This window comes from Numenius arquata, chromosome 1, assembly GCF_964106895.1.
Source record: "Numenius arquata chromosome 1, bNumArq3.hap1.1, whole genome shotgun sequence".
Classification (NCBI taxonomy): Eukaryota; Metazoa; Chordata; class Aves; order Charadriiformes; family Scolopacidae; genus Numenius; species Numenius arquata.
In genome coordinates this window covers 122803803-122829741 of record NC_133576.1, presented here as the reverse complement: position 1 = coordinate 122829741, position 25939 = coordinate 122803803, and the positions used below count along the sequence as shown (strand labels likewise).

General features: G+C 43.9%; 1 protein-coding gene across 1 annotated transcript in view; it reads left to right on the top strand.

The window, feature by feature from the left end:
• Window positions 1-427: 427 nt before the first annotated feature.
• Window positions 428-25939, top strand: part of LOC141462875 (E3 ubiquitin-protein ligase rnf213-alpha-like) — a 64501-nt gene continuing 38989 nt past the window's right edge. The window contains exons 1-27 of the mRNA XM_074145015.1: window positions 428-656; window positions 1661-1838; window positions 2918-3000; window positions 3382-3478; window positions 3923-4044; window positions 5708-5771; window positions 6350-6389; window positions 6723-6791; window positions 6911-7087; window positions 7726-7940; window positions 8631-8917; window positions 11218-11423; window positions 12305-12475; window positions 13116-13314; window positions 14171-14235; window positions 14596-14791; window positions 15170-15289; window positions 15387-15485; window positions 15706-15834; window positions 16039-16243; window positions 17026-17205; window positions 20775-20906; window positions 21757-22334; window positions 23340-23505; window positions 23699-23916; window positions 24514-24651; window positions 25188-25367. Of these exons, the coding sequence (XP_074001116.1) occupies window positions 1733-1838; window positions 2918-3000; window positions 3382-3478; window positions 3923-4044; window positions 5708-5771; window positions 6350-6389; window positions 6723-6791; window positions 6911-7087; window positions 7726-7940; window positions 8631-8917; window positions 11218-11423; window positions 12305-12475; window positions 13116-13314; window positions 14171-14235; window positions 14596-14791; window positions 15170-15289; window positions 15387-15485; window positions 15706-15834; window positions 16039-16243; window positions 17026-17205; window positions 20775-20906; window positions 21757-22334; window positions 23340-23505; window positions 23699-23916; window positions 24514-24651; window positions 25188-25367 (4242 nt within the window). The 5' untranslated portion in view covers window positions 428-656; window positions 1661-1732. The remainder of the gene's footprint in view (window positions 657-1660; window positions 1839-2917; window positions 3001-3381; window positions 3479-3922; window positions 4045-5707; window positions 5772-6349; window positions 6390-6722; window positions 6792-6910; window positions 7088-7725; window positions 7941-8630; window positions 8918-11217; window positions 11424-12304; window positions 12476-13115; window positions 13315-14170; window positions 14236-14595; window positions 14792-15169; window positions 15290-15386; window positions 15486-15705; window positions 15835-16038; window positions 16244-17025; window positions 17206-20774; window positions 20907-21756; window positions 22335-23339; window positions 23506-23698; window positions 23917-24513; window positions 24652-25187; window positions 25368-25939) is intronic.

The window sequence follows — 25939 nt, the reverse complement described above, 5'->3', positions numbered from 1 at the left end:
GAGGGGGAGAAAGCCCCCAGGTCCCTGGAGGCACAAGGGTATTTGTAGAGCTAAGACAACCCGAGGATCCCTGGGGCACAGAGGGATATGCATGTGGGGTGGGGGACTATTTCTGGGTTAAGGATCCCTGGGGTCACAGGAGGATCTCTGGGGCACAGAGGAATATGCATGTGGGGTGGGGGACTATTTGTGGGGTAAGGATCCCTGGGGCCGTGGGAGGATCTGTGGGGCAGAGACACCAGTGGGATCACTAGAGAACCTAAGGGAATGTGGGGGGGGGGAGGATCTGTGGGTCTGATGCACACCAGGATCCCTGGGGCAGGGGGAGGCCCATGAGGCTGAGGCACCCCCACACAACACCCTGTGCCAGGGATGCCCAGGGGTGCCCCACAGCATGGCAGGACAGCCACACACCCCGGGATTGGGAGGGGGTGGGGGGATGTTTACACTCCTGTGAGCCCTGGCTTTTGTTCTTGCTGAGGAATTTCCTCCTCCACCCTGCGATGGGGAACAAGCAGCACTCCACTGCCCCCGGACCATTTCTTTCACTTTCCACTGATTTCCGAGAAATAGCAGTCGGCACACCCAGGCGGGTATAAGAGACGGCGACAGCCCAGCCTGGTGGGGAGATGCAGCTGAGGTGGCTACAGCACAAGGTAAGGGCTGGGGCAGGGTCCTGACCCGGGGTTTTGCTCAGGCCTTGGCAGGCTTTAAACCCAAGCGAAGTGGGAGGCTTTGGGGAGATGTTTCTGTGGATGCTTTTGCCTCACAGGGTCTCCAGGGAGCCCTGCATCTCTCCTGGAGCTTCACCCACTCTCTCCCACCCAGCTTGGCCCCGGGGCTCTCCATGCAGAGCCCCAGCCACCCCCTCCAGCCTCTGGTCTGTAGGCTGCCCAGGCACACAGTGGGGCTGAGGGACTCTCCCCATCTGGGTCAGGGCTGCCGTCGCTGCCTTGGTTTCCTCCGTCCCAATTTATGACCAGACCAGAACAGGGCTCCCGGTCTCCCCGTGCACCTGAAGCGGAGGTAGGAGGCTTTACAGAACTGTTCAAAATGTGCTACTCTTGCCCCTTCCTGCATCACAAGAAAAATACTTGCTGGGAAAGGGGAAATATTAATTGTCTTTTGAATATTTTTCTAGTTTTGCTGTTTCAGAGGGAAAAAAAAATAAGTGCAAGCACGGGAAAGGGATTGAGCAGGTTTTAAGCGTTTTAGAGACTAAGCTGCAAAGAGAGAGATGAGCAATGCGCAATATGGCTGAGAGCAGCATCAGGGAGGAGGAAGCAGAGGACACGAGAAAAAGGGTGAAGCAGTGCACAGAGAGAGATTCCAGGACAGAAATTTCAGCTCTTTTTCCTACACTTTCACAAAGTAGAGCTGGACTGAGCCAAACTGCGTTCATCTGGAAAGTCCCAGTCCATAGAAGTTCCTCAAAACACACCCATGAAGTCACATTTCCAGGAGAGAGTGTAAAAACCAGCTGCTCCTAAGCATTCTCAGAGGTGCTGGCAAGCCCCTACATGGCTTGAAGAGGGATTTGAAACCAAGTGGGCTTGTAACCACTAAATGAGGTTCCCCTCCTCTTTGCACGGGGCAAGAGGGGTAGGGAAAATGACCAAACCTGGGCTTCTCAGGCTGATCTTTGTCACCTTTCTTTTAGACCTTTGGCTTTTAAGCTGCAAGTCTTGTTGCTGAAGTTTTCTCCTTGGCTGCCCGTGTTTGAGCTGCTGCAATGGAGAGTGCAGCAAGCGGCAGAGAGGACGAAAGCAGAGAGAAACCTCATCCTGTGACTCCGTCTGCTCAGGAAGGCAGCAGCCACCTGCTACATGAGAAAGGAGGTAACAGGAAATGTTGTGGGTGGAGGCAATCAGCTCACTCCCAATGTCTCGAATCTAGCAACTTCCTGCGGTAGGGGGAATCCCAGTAAAACTAACTATAGAAGGGCACTTGGCTATTGAAGTCTTCCAGCTCCTGTAACTGAACTTTATCTTGTGTTTAAAATACCTGAACTTTATTTATAAGGAAATGCATGTATATGTATATAAAGCTGATCTACCATCAGTGCTACCAACGGAAAAAAAAAAATAGCTGCTTCACTTGGTTAAAAAACAAAAAAAAGAAGAAAAAGATGGTAAACTCTGTCCAGTCGCCCTAGGCCCAAAGAAAAGCTATCTGCAAGAAGCAGCATGTCACATCTGTGTGACAGCCAGTCTCTTACCTTCTACGCCAGGGATTTAATTAGGAAGTCCACAGAACTAGAATCAGAAGATGCCAAAACTTTCACTAAAGGCCCTGTAACAAACTTTGTCCCCCATGGGGACACACACCCTGCGTTTACATTTGTATGCTAGTCCCAAACAATGGGGAGGAGCAGCGCTAATGTGTGCATTTTTGTGGTGCTGTCAGCAGGCTGGATGGCTGAGCATCACATCACAGGCACAGTCTGCTCTTACCACATGATTTTGACCCATGTTTGTCCCTGGGTGGTTTCCCTTGGAAGAATTTCAGCAGCAGGAATCAGAGCTTCCTGACTTCATAAAACTTGGTGCAAACCCCGGCCTAGATTAGTCCTTCTTGTCTTCTTTTCCATGTGCTTCTCTTTTATCCTTTTCAATGACATTTTTCTTTCCATGCACTATTGTTAACTTGTCTCTACTAAATATAGGTAACTGGCTTGGATTAGGTATGCCAGCTGTTAGCTAGCTTTGATGAGTCCACCCACTAGGGCAGAAATCTGGGCTCTGTGAATGCTGGCCCAGCTCAAACCTTTCAGCAGATTCTAATTGGAAAAGGGGAGAATTTTAAAAGCCATTGATGCTCCTTCATTATTAGGAGTAAAGTGAGAGATCTTAGCATCATTGTAGCAGATATGGTGAAGATAGACACTGTAGTCAATAAATGTGTTTTCTTGCACCAGGAATGAAATCTGCAGCACCGAAAAGCAACAAGCAGCAACCTCTCTCCACAGACCATCTGACAGATACCGTGCTTGCATCCCAGGTATAAGCTCTAGGACCAAACATTGAGGTGGGAACCCTGTTTCTCTAGGTCCAGAGTAGTCAAGTTACACGATTTCTGAGCATCACTTAGCCAGGATCTGCAGCTGCAGAGGAATCGAAGGACCCATCCTGTAAGAACTGAGCTTGACCCTGTTTGGTGTCCCACAGAGAATCTGGCAAAATGAGTTGATGCTTCCAGATTGTAGAATATCTTAACCACAGCTGATGGGAAAGGGGCTTATGGCAGGGGAAAATAGTTGGGAATGATACAACCACATTTATTAGATCCCCAGAGCTGGAATCCATAGTCCTTCCCTGTGAAACCTGTTCCCCCATGATCTTCTCTGAAGAGTGTATCCTGATTTCTGAAATATTCCCAAAGGAAAGCTGTGATATCCATTCATTCCTGGAATGTGTGAAAAGTGACTCCTCAACTGAATGTGACAGCAGCTCCTGGGAGATTCTGTCCACTGACTCAGGTACAGTGTGACTGGGGAATGGCTTGATGAAACAGAAATGTTTAGGAAAACCCAGGCAAAAAGGTCAGTATGCAATCCTACTTCTGCCCTCTCCTATGTATTACTTTGCTACTGCTCCCCTCACTGCCTGTGTTGCAGCATTACTAATTCACTTCCCAGTCCTAAGAAGTGAGCCTATGAGACAAAAGATGGGGCCAGCACTGGGATTTATCCTTTCAAGGGAACACCACTAAAAAGTGACCTGGTTGAGACCCCTCCTATACAACCTTTGCTCTACCTAGTTCTCTGACAAGTTAGTCTGCAGCTCCCTGCAATCAGTGCCATGGACTCCAAGGCTTCCTGTGTGCCTCTCTGCTGGCCAGCTTGTGGCTTTGGGTCACAGAGGGAAGGGCAGGCACCAGTGATGGGATGGAAACCTTCATCTCACTTTGTGCCCACCTCCAGATGCTGTAGAGGAAGAGAAACTCCAGGCACATACGACAGGTGCAGAACTCTTGGGAGATCACCATGCTGGACAGAAATCACCCCCCAAGTCCAGTGATGACACCTCTGGCAAAACTAACAAGGTAAGAGTTTTTAATTGATTATCACTGATGTCAACATATTCAGGCCAAAAAAAAAAAATGTGACAGAAGTCATGCAGAGCAAAAATCAGGCTTTACCTAGGGCACTTTCCCATTATTGGTGATTGAAATCCTTAAACTGACATATTTAACGTTAAAGAAGAGATTTGCCTCTTCCTGTCTCACTCAAAAGAGGCCGCACTAAGAAGGCTGTGTATGGTCCTTACTTGCTGTTCCACGGTAGTAAACCCAAATGGATGCTGTACCCCAGCACTGGGCTCTGGGAGTGTTTTGGATGTAGAAGAGGCAGAAAGAGAAGGATCGCTCTGACAATATCACAGAGCAGCTCTGAAGAAATTTCAGGTTTCTCTCAAGAGGTTTCCATGTGGCTGTGTCCAATCAATATCCAGTTGTTTTATGTCTTTAGGCTAGTTCTGGGAACTTCTTCTTTGACTTTGCCTTCTTTATCACTATCATCAGGGCAAATGAAATCAGGTGTCTTGCTTCTTTTCCTCATACATATAAAACAAACAAAAATGTAAAATTTGAGGTCTGACCTCTTTCTTTTCATTGGAAGAAATTAATTGTGAGAAAACAGTTTGGAGAAAGCCAATTTCTATCAAAAGACCATTTGATTTTGTTCACATAAGAAGTAAAGTCTTTGCTTGAAAATATAAGATTTCCCACTGAATTTGTTTCCTTCTGCTGCTGATCAACCCTACAGTCGAACTGTAAAAGTTCTGGTCTAACAGACTGTGTTGATGTATTACAATCTAGGAGCAGGGTAAAAACTCTGAGTGCAAGTATGTCTTCAAATTTCAGAATATCTTGTGGACATTAAGGCATTACTAGATTGTGCTAAAATATCCCAGCACTGGCTGTGCTGCCAGTATTCCTGTTCTGAGGTAAACAATATGAGGTGCTGCACTGTTTATCTCTTTTTCTTGCCTGCTCCAGTAGAAGTTATTTTGCGGCTTGACCACAGCCATGCTTTGACGCAGTCTCAAATGATGGAGTTCCTCCAAAAGCCCTTCAGCACTAATGGAGATCTGGGCTGATGCAGCGCACAGCAGGGAAACTCTAATTATGGCCATTAGTGCACATATTCTTCTCCTTTCTACAGCCGAGGAGGAGACCCATACACACTAAGTCCTATACCAACATACCAACAGCAGTCTGCTGTGTCAGTGGAGAGGGAGCGTTATTTGAGTGCTAATTCCAGTCAAATGGGGCTATCAGAAACCCAGGATCCCCAGCAATCAAGGAAGCCAAAACTCCTTCTGAGTGGGAATCACACTGTAACTGTCAGAAAACTGAGTCATGGCTGAACTGTTTGGGGACCTCTGAGGATAATGCATAAGGGTTGTATTTTCCACCCCTCTAGCATGCAGAATAATGTTCTTTTGGGTGTGGGGGGTCACTAGCATGGAGTTTGCAAGGTGACGCCCTGAGTTCACTTGCAGTTATGCTGAGATGCAGCTCTGCTCTTTGCACTCATAATTTGTTGTGTGCAAAGCAGAAGCCATGAAAATAAATACTGGAAGAAAGACTGAATTGCTTCTTCAGCTCTGCACCTCCCCTGGCCCTGTGCCTCTAGCGCTGTTTGGGTTTTTGGGTCTGAATCATAGCTGGGGATCTATTTAACTTTAAAACTTTATTTTCCAAGGAAAAGGTCCTGGATCACCAGAGGAGAGAGGAACCAGTAGAGCAAAGAAACTGTAACAGAAGAGGTAACTGACGAGTGTATTTTAGCATTCCCATCTCTGCTCTAATGCAAATCTGATGTTGACTATTATGAAGAGCAGGCCTGAGTGTGCAGGGCCTGGCTGAGAGTCAGAGGCTCCTGGCAATGCCACGTGTAAATTGTTTGAGTGTCTAGAGGTACTTGGCTTTCTACCATGAGCTGCACATGGGGGAGAAAGACAATTGGTAAGAGAAGCCTCAAAGCTGATTGTTCAGCATAATTGTACAGGTCTTCCTTCCACCCCTTGCCCCCATCCATAACTCTACTGATGTGGGATGTGCTAACTATTGTCCTTAGGCCCACACTCACCCCCAGCAGCATAAATTGCTCCACGTCGCTATCCCTAGGAAATCTGTACCGAGCATTGGAGGAGCTCGGCAAGATAGGTGGGAGGTTACACAACAAGTCGGCTGGGATTCAAAGAGCCAGAGGACCATATCCAAGCTGTAAGGATTTTAACTTCAAGAGCTTCTCTCCCATTCCCAGTATACAACTGCCTTCTAATTTTTCTTGATTTGGTCTATCTTCTTCTGATGTTAACCCAAGCATTCTCCTCATTTGCAGATGACTCTCAAAGAAAAGAAAACCTAGGACCCAATAGCAGGTTTGTTGACGTGGAGATCTGTGCTGTGCGGGATTTCTCATCAGACCTCAAGGATCTTGAGATCTGGGAGCTTGCTGGGAGAAAAGCTGTCTTTGGGAGGAGGTGTAGCTTTAGTACTGTAAGGCTACTCCACCCTTAAACTCCTTTTTCCACCAGCAGATCGAGATGGAGACAGGTAGAGGCCCTCCAGACTAGGCGTTGGTCTCTTTGCAATGCCCCTTGGTCTACAGCATGCTGTCTGTAATCTGAATTATTCTCACAGTAGCTTTATACCTGCATGTAGGCAGCTGAGACCACTGTAAATGCTTTATGGTAATCAGGATATTTGTACAGGACTGGAAGAAATGATGCAGAAGATACTCCTCTTCTGGGAGCTGCAGCCAGAGGCCGGGAGAAATGCATGTGAGTGTCTGAATGCTGCCCTGAAGTCCTGAGGGGATCAGGTGAAGATGGCAAAGGAGTGGTGGAGGGGGTGGGGGGGGCTGATGTTAACCTTACAGTATTTCTTTCCCTTCCAATAGTTGCCTGCAGAATCCATATCTGTACAATACAAGACTTAAGACAGAAGAAACAATGACCCTAGAGTTTGTTGCTGTAATGTCAAAAAACTCCAGATATTCTGAAAACTCATCCAAGATCGTTGTTGCTTTTTACAAGCAACCTGGACAATACCAGGAATTTGCTGTTCTGAAAAAAAGGTAAAAATCATACCTAAATGTATGTTGATGTCACATTTTGGAAAGCATACAGCTCACCCCAACTTTAGGATCCCAGCCTGGTCTTCAACCCCAGACCAAGACACCTAAATTTATGTGTCTGTGGAAGTGAATTACAGTTTCAAGCATAACTTCTATAGGTCCTGCATTAGGTCTGCCAGATCTGCATGGAGGTCTAAAACGTTATAGAGCTTTTCAAATGTCACCAGATGCCTTTCATGACAGAAAATGGAGTGAATAGAGTCACCTTAGTTGACCCTGCTCACTGGTACAGTTGCAGTACTCAGCAGGAAGATCTCTAGATGTATTTCCTACTCTTTTTACAAGACAGCTGCAACTTTGGCTAGGACCAGAGTTGTTCACATCAAGAATTCTTACCAGTTACTTTATTTCTCACCTGTCTGATAAACCTTCAAGTTCAGGTCAGATTATCAAGTTTTTGTCTGCCATTATAAAGGCCAGAGGCATTTTGTTAAACTTTGCATTTTGAAGGTGAACATTAGTTGCTCGTTCTTGCTGCATGAACTGATCTGTACAGCTAAAGTTCATCTGGGGTTGAACCTCATCGAAACTTCTTATAGTGTAATAACTGATTCATATTCTTCTTTATTCTATTCTAGAAACAACTGTATCGTGGGCAGTGCAACAATCCCCATTTCTGACCTACAGAGAGGACCAATTTTTTATAAATATGCTATCTTTAGCAATGTGTTCTCAAATGACTACAAAATGAGATTATGTGATTTAGAGCATATTTATGGAATGGACTCCAAAAATATAGAGAGTCAATTACACCGAGTCATAAACATTCCCAATGAAGAGATCAAAGCAGATGGTAAGTGTTGTGCTTTCTTCAAAGGTAAGACTGAGGTGAAGTTTGACCAACGAATTCTTGCATGCAGCAAACAAATATAGACTCTCCCTCGTTTTGCTTTGCAGTGGGGTAGCACCTTCTTACTACTACAGAAGCATTGTTATTGTGGGGATTTCTGACACATAGGCTTATGGGCTAGTTATTCAACACAGACTCTTTATATAACGCAAACACAAACAGTTACGGAAGGAGTGCTTAAGTTATTTTGCTTTTTCCCAGACTAAACTCAGACTTTTCATTGTTGGGCAAGGGAGGGTGTGTAATGAAGACTTGACTCACCTTTGCACCTATCGTCTGGCCTTCAGTTGCCATTCCAGAAGGGTGCAGGTGAGCTGGAGGTCCAGTGTCAGATCTGCCACCCTATATAGATGTTTTGAATATGCCAGGATAATTCAAAAAGTAGTAGACACCTATTGTTGGGGCAATTGAATCAGCCATGGGCTATGCACACTAGGCCCATCTAAAGCACAGGTGAGATCGCTAGGGCTGAATTCAAATATGCATGGTGAGTTTTGTGCATTAGTGGTTCAGTTACGGCTCAGCTGGGCTTGGAATTTATATAAAGCAATTGGTATCGTTAGCTCAGGGCCAGTTAAAGACTAATCCTTTATAGGTTTGAAGGTTCATTCACAAACCCTGATTTCTCCCCAGGAACATGGACCATTTTTGAACACTTGAAGTGCCGTTTTCATGAAAAAGAGAATTACTTGAAATACTTGTCTGCCTTCAAATCTTCTTCAAAAACAATGCCCCAAAAGTCAGTCAACTGTGGTATCATAGAATACCTTGCAGATGAATTTCTTTGTCCCATCAGGCTCCAGGAGGGCTTTAAGAATATAGAAAGGAAACTGGAGATCTACACAGAGAGCTTCAAAATCTATCTCGGGGATGCTGCAAAAGGCGAACCCTTTTCTCCAACTAATCTCACTGAGCAAATGGTGAGTATACACCAAGCGAAAGTAGCAATCAGTTCCCAGGTAGACAGACCTCTGAAGAGAAATTTCTGCAGCTACCTCTAATTTTGTGTAGGTTTCTGAACCACAGCCAGAGAACATCAAAAGGCTGGACCTTATTTTCATTGCTTTTTCCAATTTCTGGGTTGTACCCAAGGACTGACGAGGTCAAAGGAGATCTTCTGTTGGAATCAGACCCAAATGGTGTCATTTGTAGAACTAGCTTTGAGCATGGGCCATGGAAAGACTACCTTGTTTTTGAAAATCCTGCATGGGAAAAAAAGAATTTCACAAGCAGTGACATTCTGGCTTCAATGCCTCATTTTGAAGTCTAAAATTAGATTCCCATATGACATTTCTCAGGGGTATGAACCAAAGGTAGGAAGCATTTTATGATTTTACACACCTAAAATAAAATTGGCATACTGAAAAATAACTGGGTGCATACATGCTGAATGTCTTAGCTCCTGTTGTAGGTGCTGAGAAGTAGTCACCAGAGTTATTGCAGGATTGGAGAGAGTGAACCATTCAGTAGGCACTGATGTTTAGTCAAATGAACAGCTTAGCAGTCCTTATTGACTGCAATGATGGATCCTCCCTGGGATGAAATTGCTTCTTTCATGTGTTTACTTTCCTGAGATGAGTACTATTTTCAGTGTGAACAGGTCCAATTGAGCAAGCCCCCCCTTCCCAGCTACCTTCATAACCAGCAGAGATCTTTCTGCAAGGGACAAAGGGGAGGATGTTTGTCTTATCCTAAGGTGGACAGACAGGTGGAATTTTGCCCTGGATACATCCATTTCTTGCCATGGATTGAGCAGGAATCGGAAGAAAAATTGAAGTCAATATTCTCATTGTTCATGGAAGTTAATCCTTCTCCTACAAATGCAATAGAAAGGCAAAATCTCCACAGCTAAAGGAAACCACTGATGTCCACTCCCATCCCAACATGGCTTCTGTCTGAGATGGTATTAGGTCTGTCTGGGGTGGAGTTAACTTTCCTCATGCCATATGGTGCTATGTCTTGCTTTTGTGGCTAAAACAATGTTGATAAACAAGTGAATGTTTTGCTGTTGCTGAACAACACAACATCAAGGCTTTCTCTCTCCCCTCACTCTCCACAGTGAGTATACTGGTGGTGGGCAAGAGGTGGGGAGGGGCCATAGCCAAGACAGCTGATCCAAATTGACCAAAGAGATATTCCATGCCATGTGATTTTATCCTCAGCAATAATAGCTCAGAGAAATGAGGAGGAAATAGGGATGTTTGCAGTTATGGCATTTGTCTTCCCAAGCAATTGTTATGTGTGCTGAGACCCTGCCACATAGGGACTGGACATCTCCCTGCCAATGAGAAGTAGTGTATGAATTCTTCTTTTTGCTTTGTTTATGTGCACAGATTTTGCTTTCCCTATTTAACAGTTATTATCTCAGTTTATGAGTCTGCTCACTTCCTTTCTATTTTCATCCTGGGGTCCAAGAAAGAGATTAAGTGAGAAGCCTGTTAGGTGTTTGGCTGTTGGCCAGGCTTAACCCACCAGTGCTGTTTAATGGAAGCTCTGTTTGAGCTGGGGTGCCACATCCACCTGGCATGGTCTGGGGCTTGCCTCGGAGGTAACTGGATGGGGATGTTATCTTCTATTGTGGACATATCCTAAAAGTTCATATATAGTGGAAAGCCTGAAATACACGTGGCCTGCACAGGATGCAGAGCAATGCCTTGCAAGTCATCTGTAGGGAAATCCCAATGCAAGGAGTTAGTGATAGGAGCTGCGTATCTGTTTCAGTGAAAGTAGTTTATCTGCCCTTTCAGTTTCTCAGTCATGGAGTCACACTCCTTCCTACAGCAAGGTAGGCCTCTGAAAGAATCTCCACTATTCTTTTTAGTTCCCTTTGATTTCCCTGCTCAATTGGGAGACTGAAGATCTGTTTACCTATGCTTCATCTATTGTAGGGCTTGAGCATCCTAGAATGGGTGGCGAGTAAGCTCCTGGTACCTGTGTGGATTCAGCACATAAGAACTACTAGGTAAACTTAAGACAGCCAGGAAAACATTCTCCCTGGGGTGGTGCCAGGGCAGTGAGACACAATGAAAGCCAAGAAATTTGTTAGCTGTTGCAAAGACAGGAACCTGTCTTTAAGTAAGTGGTCTAACTGCAAGGCTTTTGCCTACAAATAATGATTCTTAGCATCTTCCATCCTCCTTCATGAATTCTTTCCAGCTCCCCAACTAAAGTTGTCTTATCTATCTTGGTGAAACTCCCCTTCCTTATTCTCATTGTCCAGTTGAATGATAACCTGATAAATTTCATGGACAAGATCATTGGATACCTGGAGAAAGAGGAGCACAAAGATGATGGGCTGCTTTTTGCCTTATACACCTCATCTTGTTATAACGTCCCACTAAGTAAAGATATAATCATCAAGGCTGACAAACTCTTCCAGGACATCGGCCCTTTTCAAGGCAAATTCAATCATCTGAGAGGAAAGAGGTAATTAAAATTGTTGTGCTACTTTCCTGAGTCACAGATCCTTTTGTAGTCATTCAGTTCATTGAGCCATTTTCTCCATGGAGCATTTATGTGAAGATAGTAGTGGAATGTGGTTCCCCAACACTCTTTCCCCTTCACTTTGATGCTTCCTAGCTGTATTTCTGCCACTGGCTGCCATAACCTTTGCAGTCTGTCCACTCTTCCAGGTCTCCAATGGAAGGAAAGCCACAGGTTATGTTTTTGGCAAGAATTGGTTTGAGATTCAGACCCTTACATTTATGCCCCTCTGTAGGTGTCTGGGCTTCTGTTATAATCTTTGGAGGTTCAAGACTCAGCTGAGCATCAGTGTTGTTTTAGATGTTGTGTACTATCTCACCAAACCTCTTGCTGACAATTTGAAAGGATTAATGTCTCCCAGAAGCTCTGGTTCATGTCTGAAAGCCTTGCAGGTGTGTCTTGGATGTCCCAGACATCTAAAAGGGGAATAGACACTTTTGCATAGACAGCTGAATTGAGTACTACAAAAATGAATATATTAGATTACGAAGTTAGATTACTGTATTCTGTTATGCTGTTTTGATATAAACTATAGCATTTGAATTATTTTTCTTTTCATTTTGCTTTGCTACATAAAACTTACGGAGGGAGACTGTTTTGGGAAAGCTGGGGTGGGATTCATTCAGGTGTTTGCTGATAAGGTCTCTAGATCTAAGCTCTCACTCTCTCACATACCTTCATGCATCTACACATAGGCAAGATGAATGCCATTGGGTTGAAAAGCACTGAGGAAAACACACAGCTCCCACTACCATCCTAGGAGGTGGTTTTGGGAGCTCTGACCACTGATGGAGATTTTTTGGGGTTCTCTATTTTTTTTTCAGCAATTACATTTCAGCTGTGAAGAAAATTTGCTCAAGTAATAAAGCCAACACCTTGTGTATTTGGCTGATTCCATTACTGTATGCAATCACAGAGAAGATGGAGGACCTTTTTTTTCCAGGAACCATTCCCTTACAGTACTTGCAGCTGAGAGGCGATGAAGAGAAGCAGAGGTAAGTTTGAAAGGGAGAGAGAGCCAAGGCTGAGTAAGGGAAATAAGCTGTTGTACTGTTAGAATAATTTTTCATTGTCTTGGCTTGTGGACTTCCAGCCACCAGAAACTTTGTGTTTCTTCCCTGGGATGCAAGTCATTGCCTTTCTCAGACATCCTACTTCTGCCCTGGGGTTTAACCCAGGAAGAGGAGGGTGCCTGAAAGAAAATTAGAGGAAGAAGACTGAGCTGAGGACTGTGCATTCTCATTCAGACAGTCTGTTTGGAGTGGCTTTAGGGAGAGAACTACCCCTAGATCCTCATTTGGATGTTATTTCACAGACAGAAAGGTGGAGTCACTCCAAAATATCCTGTCTGCAGGCAAACTGGACAGGAAGCAAAGGCATGTATGTGCACTCACACAAGATGGTGTCCCCTGGACTGAAAGTCTCAAACACAGAATTTCATCTTTAACAGCCTCAAAAGAAATGTCTTACTGTGTAAATTCACTTACTAAAAAGTCCCAGATATCCCATTCAGTGTTCAACCACCTCTTCTTTAAATCCAGTGGCACATTTGCCGGCCACAGGGGCACATAAAATGGCACAAAGTGCTGCCTGTTGCTTCAAAATCCATCTGCTGTTGATGGTCCATTTTCATAGGAAAGTCTTGGCGATGATAGAGATTCACAAGTCATTCATTGAAAGCTGCTCTCCACTGGCAAAGACAGTATTGGAGATGTTGGCACTGAAGAATTTCACCAAGGACTCCCTGCTCCAAATCAAGTTTCCACCTCAGCTCCTCCTGGATAGTGTGCACCACCGTGTCGTTGAAGTCGTCTGTAAACCATCCCAAGTGCATGTAAGGCAATCAGACAATACACACAGTAATAGATTAACTTCTTGCTGGTGTTTCTTTCTAGGTTATGTAAAGTTGTGCAGTTTTATACGGGTGAGCCAGAAAGTCTCTGTAGCTCCTGAAGAATTTTTCAGTGTATCCAAAGGGGTTGAATCATAGGAACCGGGAATGAGAGCTCAATACCCATGTTTTGAAAGAAGTGGTAAAAGAGAAAGGGCAAGGGGATCTCATTGGTTGGAAAATTACTAGCAACTGCTGTATCAAGTTTATTTTAGTCAGAATCTTTAAGCAATTTTTATATCCTGCCACCAGAAGCAGTACCTAAAATGAACACCGTGGCGATCAACCAATTGGAACTTTGTTTAAAGCTGGAAAGGATAAAAGAAGAAAATTAAAGTTCTAACTTGCCTTTCTGGGGGAGTGATTATTTTTAAATAAAAATTGGACTTGTTTGTGAGAACCTACTTTCTGTCATTCTCACTTACGTTTTAATTAGAATGTTGTAATATCCTCTGAGGCCCTGGAGAGGAATTCCACTTAAAATCTACTTCTTTGTGCTTTTCATAGGATTTAACCCCAACACATCCTGATTTGTACTTGAAAAAATCTGAGCTAAGCCCTCCCACACCATCCTCTGAACTCCAAAGATCTTGGGGATAGCTGGGGCTTGAAGTGATTGTTTTAATAGGATATAGATCAGCCTTTCCATCTGGAAGTGCTGTGGGTTTTTTAAATCAAATATTGGTGGAAAAAAATTCTCTGAAGGTTTCACACCAGTTTTCATAGGAGACTGCCACAGATCTAGGAGTAGATGAATTTTCGGAGTGGTTTTCAGTGTATGTTTTTACCCTCTATTCAGGAAAAGGATTTGAATGGAGTTTTGAACAACATTGCCGAAAGGATGGAATTCTGGTTCAAGGACTTGTAAGTGCTAACCTTTTGAGAGGAGAAATACTAGGACAGCTCTGTGGAGGGGGGGGGAAGGAATTGCTAGACCTGTGGTTGAGCAGAACAAGGGAGGTTGCAGTAATTTTCATTGTTAATTGTATGTCATAACCCTTTAAACCCCTCTGGGCTGAGGAGTATCACATGGGGAGGATGTCAGACAGTATACCTTCATCTCGTGTTGCAGGATTTGGCTCCAAATTCAGACACAAGTGGCTCTGGTTGGCTGAGATTGCATAGCATTGTCCAGCAAATGAAGGACACTTAAGCTGAAGGTTGTGTGGACTGTTTTTAAAATTATATTCTTAGAATTAGCACAGTGCTTTTCTGTATCCACAGGCGCCGGCCAATGCATACAGAGCAGCTGCTGAAGCCCACGATTAAGGAGGATGCCTTGCAGTGTCTGAATTACACATACGCCTTGCTTTCATTTTCCTTAAAACATTGGCATGCAGCACCATTTAGCTTGATAATGTCACTGCTACGGATACTTGCTATGTTTGCTGCAATAGCAGATGCGTTGCAAGCAAATCAGGTAAAAAAAAACACCCATAGCTTTCATGAAGACATATACCCGTGTATTTTTAGCTGAGAAGGGCCAGGAATTCAGGTTTGCTTCATTCAAATGTGGCCAACTACAGGAGTGACAGCAGAACATGTGGCTACCTTTCTCAGTTACTTATTCTAACCTTGTCAGAATTTGTGCTGGGTTTGCATGGACAGAGAAGTGGCCCAAAAAGTGCTACCAAAGCCGGTAGCATCTCAGAGTGTGCCAGCCATTTCTCTTCTTGGAGGCCCTTGATAGTTGTGGGAAGGACTTTGTTTTCATTCTGTACACAGCAGTTAAGGATCAAAAGCCAGAGTGAAAATTTGTCTCTCCTGCCAATTCTCTCCTTTTTTTTTATTTCCCAAGGAATTTCAGCAGTTTACCTCAGAAAGATTCGATGAGTTTGCAGATTACATCAAGAAGTGGCTGGAAAAATCCTTGCCAAGGCCACCCATGTTAATTAAACGGTTCCTGGAGAACATCAATGTGAGTAGTGAGAACTCACATAAGGGATAACCACTCACCCTGGAAGGTCTGTCTATCTCTTGAGGCCCAGTTGACCAGCTTTGCTTTCCTGCCACAGGTGTGGAACGAGTTGTTCTTATTTGAGATCCTTTGTGTGGAATGGACCCAGAAATGGCAAAGCCTGATATGCTGCATGGTTGAAAGGTGGCTGGAGAAAGTGAGTTATGGTTACTTATCTCCCAGCAGAGGGGTGATGCTCAGACTTTCCCTGACCCCAGCATGCTCTGTTTTGTCCCAGTCAGTTTTGGATGATGGGAGCTGAAGCAGCCAGCTCCTTGCTGATGTAGAGGGCATAACTCCTCCGCCAATGTGAGAAACCAATGATATTTGGCAAGGCCCCAGAAAGCAACTGCAGCTTAAGCATTTCCTTCCTGCAGGCAGATGACAAAAAACTTCTGGACTTCTACCTGGAATTCATGAAGGCGAACGAGGGTTGGAATACAAATCTGGAGAGCTGCTTTACAGATTGTGTCATTCAAAAGATTAAATACTTTGACAAAAGTGAGGTACGGACTTGCTGTCTAAATGCCACCATCCCTTTTTGCACAACTGAGAGTTTTTACCTCCTGCCATGCTGATCTGACCCACTTTTCTAGCTATGCCTATTTGTCCTTCGGTGCGTTAATGGAGTGGGAGAGGAATTTTCTGTAAAGGGACAGGTTCTGCAAAGCCTATTTACAGCTAAGAGGAGAAATGTCTTGTCCTTACAGGAGCCCATGTTAGGAAAAATGGTTTCCAAAATCACCAAGACAAACAGGTCAACTGTCGGGAAAATGCTTTCTGCTGTTGTTGAGAAAATATTCTCAGATAAGATGAGCACATTGCATAAAGTAGACAGATTTGTTGACAGCACGGGCCTAGTTCTCACAGAGTTTCTCAGCTCTTCCATGATCTATGATCTCCTCTCCACTATCCGTAAGTTTCCCACAGAGTGGGTTTTTTTAAATTTCTGTTTTGGCAGTGTACTTTGATGGGCTCTGAAAGCCGAGTAACATCTGATGCACACAACACTAAAATCCCACGACAAACAAAAGTTAAGCCATGGAGCTGGGTGAAGTTTGCAATCAAGTCCTTTCTTTTGCTAGAAAGGAATATGAGGTTTCACCAGCTCTGTTCAAAGGTTTGCCAAGTTTTTTGCCAACACAAAATGAAAGAGATAAGTATTCACAGATCCTGGAAAAATTATGTTTCATTTCAGAAACTAAGAAGCATCTCCATTTCTTTTTCCAGTTGAAATGTTTTTGTTTGCACATTTATGGGAAGCATTTCATTTTATAAATGAAGGATATTTAAAAAAAATTACTCTCTGAAAATGAAAAAAATAATAGAAATGCTGATTGTGAAGCACTCCAGAGGTTTGTATCCTATGTGAAGGAGGATTATAACCAAAGCTCGGCCAGGGTCCTCTAAATATACATTTTGTTTTTCATGTACCTGAATCAATTGAAAAATGCTATTTTACATTGACTGGGAACAAAGCAACATTTTTTCCCATATGCTAGTGTTGGCTACAAATGAATCTGTGCAGTCCGCAAAGATGTCTGTAACATCCCCTTGCTATTCACTGCTTGGAGGCAGGGGACTGTGAAGCTGCAGCTACGTCCTCTTCCTGAGGATGTATGTTAAAAATAAATCCAGTGGGGAAACTACTGCTTTGGAAAGCACTGCTCTATCACTAGATTTCATCTATTTTACAGAAAAATCAGAACATAACCTTCAAAAACAGATCAATGAAAAAGCAACATCCCTACTTTCCCAGTTTTACAATTTCTTCTGTTTTTTGAGACACCAACTTTTCTCAGGAGACATCCACTGCGACATACTGTCCATCATCTTGCAACATCAAGAACTATTTCAGAATATACTGTGCATCTGCGGTAAGCTCACAGCTTCCAAATTTATTTCTCAAAACTGTAGTTCCATGTGGGGTATTTTCCTATTCAATGGGGCAAATAAAAAATATATTTATTGGAAAGGTATCTAAAATATAAAGAAAACCAAAAATTCTCTGCAAGAGAATGAATGAAACAGCAAAAAATAGTAAAGTTGAATTCATGGAATATTTTTAAGCCCAGTACGGAGGACAGAAAACAATATTCTTCTGTACAATGGATAGCAATTAAAATATTGCAGTGTTCTTATGATTTATTTATAGAATTGTATTTGTGGTATTAGAATCATAGAAGCATAGAATGGGTTGGGTTAGAAGGGACCTTTAAAGGTCATCTAGTCCAACCCCCCTGCAATGAGCAGGGACATCTTCGACTAGATCAGGTTGCTCAGAGCCCCATCCAACATGACAATGAACATTTCCAGGGATGGGGCATCTACAGCCTCTCAACTGGGCAACCTGTGCCAGTGTTTCACCACCCTCATTGTAATTTTTTTTCCTTATGTGCAGTCTGAATCTACCCTCTTTTAGTTTAAAACCATTACCTCTTGTCCTATTGCAACAGGCCCTGCTAAAAAGTCTGTCCTCATCTTTCTTACAAGCCCCCTTTAAGTACTGAAAGGCTGCAATAAGGTCTCCCTTGAGCTGTCTCTTCTCCAGGCTGAACAACCCCAACTCTCTCAGCCTGTCCTTACAGGAGAGGTGCTCCATCCCTCTGATCATTTTTGTGTCCTTCCTCTGGACCCACTCCAACAGGTCCATGTCCTTCCTGTGCTGGGGACCCCAGAACTGGATGCAGTACTCCAGGTGGGGTTTCACCAGAGCAGAGCAGAGAGGCAGAATCACCTCCCTTGCCCTGATGGCCACACTTCTCTTTATGCAGCTCAGGATACAGTTGGCCTCCTGGGTAGCAAGAGCACATTGTCTACTCATATCCAGCTTTTCACCCACCAGTATCCCCAAGTCCTTCTCGGCAGGGCTCCTCTCAGTCCCTTCATCTCCCAGCCTGTATTGATACCAGGGGTTGCCCTGACCCCAGTGAAGGACCCTGTACTTGGCCTTATTGAACCTCATGATGTTCACATGGGCCCACTTCTCGAGCTTGTCCAGATCTCTCTGGATGGCATCCCATCCCTCAGGTGTGTCAACCGCACCACTCAGCTTAGTTTATTTACTGTGTTTAGTTTTCGCTTTCCTGTTGCTATTTGTGCTGGTTACAGAATAACCTTCAAGGTCACAGGCCAGTTTAAAAATTACAGTTACAAAAACCTGGAAGAAATGTCTTTCAGATTCTTCTGTAATAATAAACTTAATCCATGTGTTTCAGAGTGTTTTAGACTTTGGCAGTGATCAAATCAGAATGGCTCTGGGTTGATACTGCTGCTTTTAGATCAAATGATGCACCTCTTGTGCAAATTCAAGCATGAGTTTTTTAATGGCAGTGATTATGTTTCACAGAATCACAGAACGATAAGGGGTTGGAAGGACCTCTGGAGATCATCTAGTCCAACCCCCCTGCCAAAGCAGGTCCACCTAGAGCAGGTTACCCAGGGTGTCATCCAGACAGGTTTTGAATGTCTCCAGAGAAGGAGACTCCACCACCCCCTTGGGCAGCCTGTTTCAGTGCACTGCCACCCTCAAAGGAGTTTTTCCTCATGTTTAGATGGAACTTCCTATGCTCAAGTTTGTGCCCATTTCCTTTTCTCCTGTCACTGGGCACCACTGAAAAAAGACTGGCCCCATCCTCCTGACCACCCCACCCTTTAAGTACTTGTAAGCATTGATCAGATCCCCCCTCAGTCTTCTCTTCTCCAGACTGAAAAAACACAAATGTGTCAGCCTTTCCTCATAAGAGAGATGTTCCAGGCCCCTAATCATCTTTGTAGCCCTTGACTGTACCCTCTGCAGCAGTTGCCTGTCCTTCTTGAACTGGGGAGCCCAGAAATGGACACAGGACTCCAGGTGAGGCCTCACCAGGGCAGAGTAGAGGGGAAGGATAACCTCCCTTGACCTGCTGGCCACAGTCTTCTTGATGCACCCCAGGATGTCATTGGCCTTCTTGGCCACAAGGGCACATTGCTGGCTCATGGTCATCCTGTTGTCTACCAGGACTCCCAGGTCTTTTTCCTCGGAACTGCTCTGCAGCAGGTCAGCCCCCAACCTGTACTGGTACATGGGGTTATTTCTCCCCAGGTGCAGCACCCTACATTTGCCTTTATTGAAGTACATCAGGTTCCTCTCTCCCCAACTCTCCAGCCTGTCCAGGTCTCGCTGTATGGCAGCACAGCCCTCCGGCATGTGAACAACCCCTCCCAGTTTTGTATCACCAGCGAACTTGCTCAGAGTATACTCTGTCCCTTCATCCAGGTCATTGATGAATATATTGAAGATGACTGGACCCAGTACTGACGCCTGGGGAACACCACTTGTTATGGACCTCCAGCTACACTCTGTGCCACTAATCATGACCCTCTGAGCTCTGTTTCTCAGCCAGTTTTCAATCCACCTCACTGTCCTTTCATCTAACCCACACTTCCTAAGCTTACCTATGAGGATGCTATGGGACACAGCGTCAAAAACCTTGCTGAAGTCAAGGTAGACAACATCCACTGCTCTCCCCTCATCTAGTCATGCCATCATAGAAAGCTATCAGATTAGTCAGACATGATTTCCCTGTGGGACTGAGGCAAGGAAGGCATTCAGCAACTCCACCTTCTCTGCATCCTCTGTCACCACGGTACCCATCTCATTCAACAGCGGGCCCACATTTTCTCTAGTTTTCCTTTTGCCTCCGATATACTTGAAGAAACCTTTCCTGTTAACCTTGACATTCCTTGCCAGGTTTAATTCCAAGGAGGCCTTGGCTTTCCTTGTTTCATCCCTGGATACTCTAAAGGCATTCTTGTAATCTTCCCAAGTGGTCCGTCCCTTCTTCCATGCACTGTAAACTTCCTTCTTCCACTTGAGCTTTTTCAGAAGCTCCCTGCTCAACCATGTAGTTCTCCGGCTTCCCTTGCCTGATTTCTTGCTCTTAGGGATGCACGGATCTTGAGCTTGGAGAAAGTCATATTTGAATATCAACCAGCTCTCTTGAGCCCCCCTACCTTCCAGAGCCCTAACCCATGGGATTTCTCCAAGCAGTTTCTTGAAGCGGTCAAAGTTAGCCCTTCTGAAATCCAAGGCTGCAATCATGCTTGTTGTTTTACGCATACTACCCATGATCCTGAACTCTGTCTTTTCATGATCACTACAGCCAAGGCTACCCCAACCTTCATGTCCTCCACCAGTCCCTCTTTGCTTATCATTACTAGGTCCAGTAGTACACCTTTCCTTGTTGGTTCCTCCACCACCTGAGTCAAAAAGTTATCATCAATACACTTGAGGAACCTTCTGGACTGTACATGCTTGGCTTTGTAGCCTTCCCAGCAGATATTAGAATGATTGAAGTCCCTCATGAGACTTTCCTGTAGCTCTCCTCTCTCTCCAAGTGATTTTCTCAAGAATCCTTTATATATGAGGTCTAGGCATGGGGTTTTTCTTTATTTCTTTCCCCAGATTCCTCTGTCTCCAGCTGCATAGTAACAGTGCTGAAAGTCAGAAGGGAGGAGTACAAGCAATTGGAAGAGCAGAAGCAGCAAGGATGCTCATTTCTGCGTCTGTGCAAAAGCATAGAGGATGTGATAAGAGGTACCATCCCATTCTCTTTGAGAGGATAGGATTTCCTATGTGGTTCCTGCGTGGGGACCTGTCTCTAAAAAATAAAGAGCACTGGGAAATGGTGCTGCACAGCTGTCTGGTGCCAAGAGGTAGCTGGGAGGAGAGAGTAAGCAGGAGGCTCTTTAAAAAAAAAAGGAATGGGGAAAGTCTGGTAGTGGTTTATATATGGAAGGAGTTCAGTATAGTGGGAAAATCTGTTTCGAGGAGAATATTAAACAGTGCCAGGTTTTTCATTTTTCTAAGAAACATGTAAGGTTGGATTACCTGCTTTGACAAATGTTTGTAGAGGGTAAGTGCCTTTCAGACAGGACAAACAATTTCGGACAAGATCTGGGACCTAGAAGGGAACGACAAAACTAGGAAAAGGGAGCAGAAATGTATATTGGTTGGGAAGACTCACCCAGTGATCTCTTCCTGCTGGACAGTAGAACATACACATCCCAGTGTTGAAGTTCTCAGATTGGGTGCAAGAATCAATATAAGTGATTCTCCAGCTGGGGTGGGCCAAATGGTGGGGTAAGTCTCCTCAACCTCTATTTCAGGTCCAAGTTGTTTTCTAATAATATAGACACTACCACAGTTTCAAGACCTTGGTTTGAAGGCTCCCTTCCTCACCATGGAGTAACTTATTTTGCCCACTATTTGTTTTTGTGTTGATCTTGGATTCAGGTTTTCCCCAGGAACTTTGTCACAAACATACACACACACACTCCCCTCTTTGGTGTTGTGGACAGGTTCAGAGTATTTCCATGCTTAGAGGGTAAGTGTCTTTCTAGCTGAATAAATGCACTAATTTTTTTTTTGTTTCCACTTTGTTTAGTGGATACAGGAGCTGTGTATAAAAGCATCACAAAAAGAGGAAGTTTTAAAGATCAGATATCTGTAAGCACATTTTCTGTGAATGGTGAGAAGAAAATTCCTCAAATGCACTTCCTTGCTAAATACAGTGACATGATGAAAAAAATTCATATCTTAGAGGAAAGCAACTATTTTCAGAGACTGTGGAAGCAAAAAGCAGAGGAAATCAAGGCAACAATCCCTAAAGACAAAATTCTCTTGATAGAAGATGTGCAAGAAAACATTTATAAGCCAGCCATTGCCGATTTTCGGAGTACCTATCTGGCCCTCAAAGATTTTTCCATCACCCTTGGGACTGTGCACAGCCATTTTGAGAAGCAGTTAGCAACTGAGAATCAACTCACAAAGGAGTTTACAATTATGGAGATGAGCGAAGGGAAAGGGAGTGGAAGAGCTGCCTGGGTGGATGCTGCCGTGGAGAAGATTAAAAACTACTTGACCCTGTCTACAGTTGTGAACACTGCCAAGATGATTGATGAACTACGGAAGAGACTTGAGCTTAATGGAAATTTTCAGATTCTCAACAACCTAACAAAATATGTATGTAGGGGACACATGGATAAGTGGCTTATACTGAGTGCTCTTGTGTCTTCTCTGTTGGCAAGTCTGAATGGGGAACCTCTGCTTTTGTGTGTCTTAACTTTTAACTAAATCAAACTGGACACAGTGGGTGGAATTTTTCTTCTGGAATATAAATTTCACTGTTGTACCAGTCTTTCTTTTAGCCTGGCACCTTTATAAGTCAGGAATGTGATTCAGCTCACCCTTAATCAGACTCCTGGTTGTCTGCAAATGAGCTCCCAGTGCCATTAGAGATGCCCAAGGGCATCTGAGGCAACTGTGTGAGGCTGACAGATGCAGACGTCTGTGTGCATCAGCAACAAAATTCTGCAGCCAGTGATTTGGAATAGACAGGGAAGTATTATCGTCCCCAACCTCCACAGAAAGTTTCTGGCAGAACCAGGAGTTAAAAACTCCAGGACTTAAACAGTAGATCCCAACCTCCAGTAATTCTTCATTTGTCTTCCACATGTGTTTTTTTTTTTTTCTGCAGGTCTCCAGACCTGGTTGCTCCAATCCTGTAAAAGTTAAAGTGTTATATTGTCATAAGCTTTCTATTATGGTAGCAATGATGGGGCACTGCACGTGTAGCTCCCAAGGAGCAGCTGGGTGTTCTGTAACTTTTTGTATTTTGGATAGCTTTCCATGTTTTGGACAGGTTTCCCCAAAAATTTAAAATTGGATCAGACCTAACTTTTGTGGAAAGGTCCTTTTAGTGATCAGGACTTCAATGCAGATGTTAGACAAGTTTTATAGCATGACTCTGCCTCTGCTGCAGGGACTTGTTCTGAAATAACCAAACCAAGCTTATGAAATAGATTAGATAGATAGATTAGATAGAATAGAGGTCTCTGAGGAGCTGGCCCTTCGGAAGAGACCCTAAGTGGCTAATGAAACTTTGATGTGTGGGGCAGAGGCAGAGCTTACCATCCCTCTTCTCTTACCAAGGGACACACACCAGTATGTCTTGGGGTTTTTTTGCAGGAAGAGTTGGAATTCAGGAATCAGAGACTTGATTACATTACCCAGGACTTAATGAAGGTGAAAAATAGTTTGAGCAACCTTCCAGAAGAGATGCTGGAATTTTTGAGGGTACTTCTTGAATGCACAAGGAAAGGCTTTGTCTCCTGGATCAAAACCATAATAAAAGGTGAGTTGTACTGGGATGTAATAGTAATCAGATATGAGAGGCAATAGATAGGGATCACTTTGTCCCTACTTCTCACAACAGCCAGAGGCATTGTATGAATCAACTATGTGAACTCCTCAACCATGAGTCAACTATGAAACTCCTCAACTATGTGTTTCATTTTTGGATTTTTTGTTTGTTCTTTTTTTTCCAGATAAAACAGAAATCCCTGTATTTGTGCAGCTGGCATCAATTTCTGCAGGTGAAAATGACATAGATATTGACAAAGTTCGGTTCTTCCGTGATGCCATGGCTGCTTCAGCACCCATTATATTTGACCTGAGACCCACATCTGGATTTGAACAATTCTCTGAAGCCCTGTCATTCATCATTGAAGCCACCGCAAAAGACAATAATTTGCCCAAGAAGTTGGTGAGTCTACAAATCCCATGTTCCAAAATTAATTGGACCTGTACTAGAAGAATGAATTGTCGAAGTCTGGTGCCATGCCACAGGGGGAGTCAAGACATTCAAGTGGGTGTAGTGGATATGACGTAAGACCTATATGAAATTTGTGCTCTCTGGGACTGAAGTCCAGTTGGAACATTTTAAAAGACCTCACATGCCTATGTGAGGGCAAATGGAGGAGACCTATTAGGTGTCATGTGCAGAAGAAAGTGAATCCAATGTTCTGTGTTTTACTAAAGACTAGTCTAGCATTGATTTGCATAATCCTCTCCACAGAAACTGTAACATCTTCCCCAGGGTACCATTCCACTGACATCCTTCCTCCAAATTGCCAAAGACTGGCAGAGAACTGCAGCTTCACAATGGCTGCACAAGAATGCTCACTGGCTTTGGCGTTCAGAAAGCTAGTAAGATAGATGCAGATTTGGGTGCAACAACTATGCTTTGTCTCTTCAGGTGCAGTAGGCACAAGAAACCCCAGTCTTACCAAAATCATCCTTACAGATCTGGCAACTGGTTATTAGGTTTCATTCTGCTGTGTTGGTTTTTTTTCTTTAACAGAAAGCTTCTTGTGATAACAGAGAGTGGATCCAGATGGTTCATGATTCTCATGGCTCCATAGAGCGCTCTTCAATCTCTCAAGCCAGAGACATCAATAGCAGAGGGATTTTTATCATCTCAGCACCTCAAAAATTAAAGGTAATGGTTGTCCACAATTTGAGGAGTTCTTTTCAGGGGATTGTTTCTGCCCAAATAATTTAACATGTTTGAAAACCATTACCAAGGAGTATGTCAGCTAGCCAATTTATCTGTAGTCAGGTTTGAAAGAAGCACAACCTCATATCACATTTTCCATTAAGCCTTGGTCATTTTCAAGGCAAAAGAGGCTTTTTTTTTTTTTTTGTCCCCAGGGAGGAGATGAAGCAATATTTTAATATGAAAAAGAAGTCATATGATCACTGAGAAAGTGAAAAAAGGAAAGGAAAAGATTTAAAATGAGAAATGCCACTCCATTGTTCAAGGGGAGTGGTGCTTGTAGCATACTCTGAAAGAGTGAGCCCTGCACAAGAAGAAGGGAAAAGGAATGATCCACATCTTAAGACATGGGAAAACTTTATGTTTGGCTGTGATATGCAGGGATGTACTACTATTATTCTTGAAGACCCATTGCACAAGGATGGGGAATTACACAGACAAGAGGTAGAGTGGGGCTGATCCTCTTACTTGCTTTCCAGGCTGCTCTTGAGGACTGTGTTTCAGTGCTACTGCTGAAAGACTCCACAGAGAAGGAATCTCATACAGATCAGAACGCTAAAAAATACAACCTGGCTCAGCTCACAGAGCTCCAGAACAAGCTTATGTTGATCACCACAAAAATTGAGCAAGGCAGAGAGGAGGCAAACCGCTTCCTGGAGGTAAGCCACAGTGCAACATCAATATGTGCTTGGAAAACAGTGTCCACAAGGCTTGTGATTTTTGGCTGGAATTCTTTCATGGAGACTCATTCTTCACCTTTAGCTCTGACTTTTCAGGAACAGAGGTAGCAGACTCCCAGATCTCACATGTAAGGCAAGTTATAAATACAGACATTCCCTTGCAATGTGGTGATGGTGGAGTGTGTAGAAGTCTGACTCTCTGAGGTCTTGGCCTCACCTGCATGTTAATTATGTGTATACCTCCACCCAAGCAAGCCATCTAACCTCCTGTTGCAGTGAATGAAGAGAAACAGGAAACTCCAGGGGTATGATGGAAGTCACCCCAATGTGGGCACCCACTACAAGCCAGTTGCTTCACATACCTTTTCCTTATTTCCTATACAAGCTGTTTATTCAGGTGTTTGAAGTGAGGTGTTCTCTTACATACCTGAGGAACCACTACAACTGCTTGCTGTCTGATCAATTGCAGGCAGTGCAATACTTCACTCAGAGATGAAGAAACCTCACAAGAGCCAAATATTTCAAAGGTGGTGATTGTGAGGTTGCAATAC